Source organism: Tupaia chinensis, unplaced genomic scaffold (assembly GCF_000334495.1).
Source record: "Tupaia chinensis unplaced genomic scaffold, TupChi_1.0 Scaffold138665_1, whole genome shotgun sequence".
Taxonomy (NCBI): Eukaryota; Metazoa; Chordata; class Mammalia; order Scandentia; family Tupaiidae; genus Tupaia; species Tupaia belangeri.
Window position 1 is genome coordinate 845979 of NW_006198557.1, and position 2344 is coordinate 848322.

At 56.7% G+C, this 2344-nt stretch overlaps 2 protein-coding genes across 2 annotated transcripts in view; both read left to right on the plus strand.

Annotated features, from left to right (window-relative positions):
• On the plus strand, positions 1-1992 carry CDKN2D (cyclin dependent kinase inhibitor 2D; the record flags this gene model as incomplete). The annotated part of the gene is given in 2 exon segments (XM_006161535.3): positions 1-15; positions 1049-1992. Coding segments are annotated over 2 exon segments (375 nt in total), but the record flags the coding sequence as incomplete, so codon positions are not given.
• Positions 1993-2022: 30 nt separating this feature from the next.
• Positions 2023-2344, plus strand: part of KRI1 (KRI1 homolog) — a 21318-nt gene continuing 20996 nt past the window's right edge. Inside the window, exon 1 of the mRNA XM_014592843.2 lies at positions 2023-2111. Within this exon, the coding sequence (XP_014448329.2) occupies positions 2023-2111 (89 nt within the window). The remainder of the gene's footprint in view (positions 2112-2344) is intronic.

Here is a 2344-nt window from a genome sequence, read left to right on the forward strand (position 1 = left end):
AAGACGGCGCTGCAGGTGAGGCCGGGGGCGGGGGTGGGGACCGTGTCCTCCGACTTTTTTCCTCTCTCGTCTCTGGTCCTGGGGGGATGGTGACCGATTTGGGGTCGATCCCCCTTTTCTAGGCCGATGCTGCTCTCTGAGGTCCCCTTTCGTAGGTGGCTGGCGGGTGAGGTTAGGTTGGGGGGAGGGGTTTTTCATTTTAGGAGGAATCCTTGTTCTTTGTATACGGTAGGTGGGGGGAAATTCACTTTCCCTTGGGAGGGAGGTTCGGCCAATTTGCATCCCGATTTCATAAGGACAGCTCAGCTTTTTAAGGATTTAAAAAGAATGGGGAGATCTGCTCTCTGGAAGGAAGGATTTATTTTGGGTGGGTCCCCGGTCTTGGGGAGGGGTTTCTCTGAAAGCTCTCTGGTTACTTTGGTGGGAGGGGTGTTACAGATTCTTTGTATATCATGGGGTCCCCAGTGGAGGAACTATATCGGACTGCACGCGGTCCCTATTCCTTGGGGGGCATTTTACGGGGAATCCCATTTCTCGGGGATGAGGAGCGTCCCTAATACATAGGAGGGGCTGTTCTCCAGATGAGAGATTTTAAGTTCCCCGGAGCATCTCCTTCCCCTTGAGATGACTGTCACGTTTTGGGGGAGCAGTTCTCAGTCTATAGGGCCCCATTTCCTGGAGGGGTTCCATCTTTCCTGGTGATTTCCCATATCTTGGGAGTTGGGTGTCTCTGTTTCCTTCCCAAAGGGTCTTAGAGTCATTGAAAGTTTCCACGGGTTATTCTCTGAGTTGGGGGAGGGGATGGTCCTGGCCTCTTGGGGGAGGGAGGAGACCCTATTCCTAGGAGAACTTGTTATTTGGGGTTTCAAACAGCTTCTGGGAGGGGGGTCTTATATTTCCTGGGGTTTCTCTGTTCTCTAGAGGATTCCTTCCCTGCCATTCCCTCTTCCGGGAAGACCACCCTGTCTGATGCCCCCTCCTTTCTCCAGTGACCCCCTTTTCTACCCCCCCTCTTTTGGGGACCTCCTGACCCTCCATCCCCACACAGGTCATGATGTTTGGCAGCCCTGTTATCGCCCTGGAGTTGCTAAAACAAGGGGCCAGCCCCAATGTCCAGGACGCCTCTGGTACCAGCCCGATCCATGACGCAGCCCGCACGGGATTCCTGGACACCCTGAAGGTCCTAGTGGATCACGGCGCCGATGTCAACGTCCCTGATGGCTCTGGGGCTCTCCCCATCCACCTGGCCATTCAGGAGGGCCACACCGCAGTGGTCAACTTCCTGGCAGCTGAATCCGATCTCCATCACAAAGACGCCAGGGGGCTCACCCCCCTGGAGCTGGCGCGGCAGAGGGGGTCTCAGGACCTCATGGACATCCTGCAGGGCCACAAGGTGGCCCCTCTGTGACCCGAGGCCACCCTCTGGGGTTACTTATCAGAAGAGGAAGAAAGAAACACTTTCTCTCCTCGCTCCTTGGCGAATGGGCGGAGGAGTACCATTTGTGGCTTATTGGTGTTGATTTCTGGGGTGCGTGTGTTTGGGGGACGTTTCTCATTTGTTTTTCTCACCCCTTTTGGTGTGTTGGACAGAGGAGGGCTCCGCAGGCAGCAGCCACCGAAACGGTTCAATTTTCTCTGTGCCCTGGGATGCTGGGGCCACAGACTAGACCCAAGGGCAGGTCGTTTAAAGCCCCAGCCCGAGTGAGGTCATCGCCGCCTCCGGGACTCCTGGAACCTGGCGACCTTGGCCGGCTGTGCTGGGAGAGAGCCGAAGTGTGCGCACTTGCTTCGGGCAGGGAGGGAGGGGGGAGCGATCTAAATCCATAACAGGGTAGCCTGAGTTCATTCCTATTTTGTTGGAAGCTTGTTTTCCAGTCTCTTGTACAGCGTTGAAAACAACAACACATAGATTCTATTTATTGAGCTTTATGGAAAAAAAGTGTGTGATAATTTAACGTTTTTACCCATTAAATTAAGACTTGTGCGTGATCAGAGCGGCTGCTTCTGATTTGTGGAGCTGGGATGGGGAGTCGCGCCGTCCGGGGTGTTGGTGGGAATGCGTTCGGGGGTCGCGCGCGCATGGTGGAGGAGGCGGGGGAAGGGAGAGCGTGGTAATTCCCGGCGCTCCAGGGTGAGTGAACTGGGTGGGGCAGCGGTTTTACTGTCGGAACGGAAGGGAGGCAGGAAACCGCGAGTGGAGAAAGGGCCCCCAGATGTCAGCTGGGTGCCCGGAGCCCCAAGGGTGGGGAGTGTGGGCGGTGGCGGCGGCCTTCCCCGCAGGGGCGTGGCGCGTGGGCGGGGCTTGCGGTTAAAAGGCGAACAGGATCCCGGGAGGCTCGGGGGC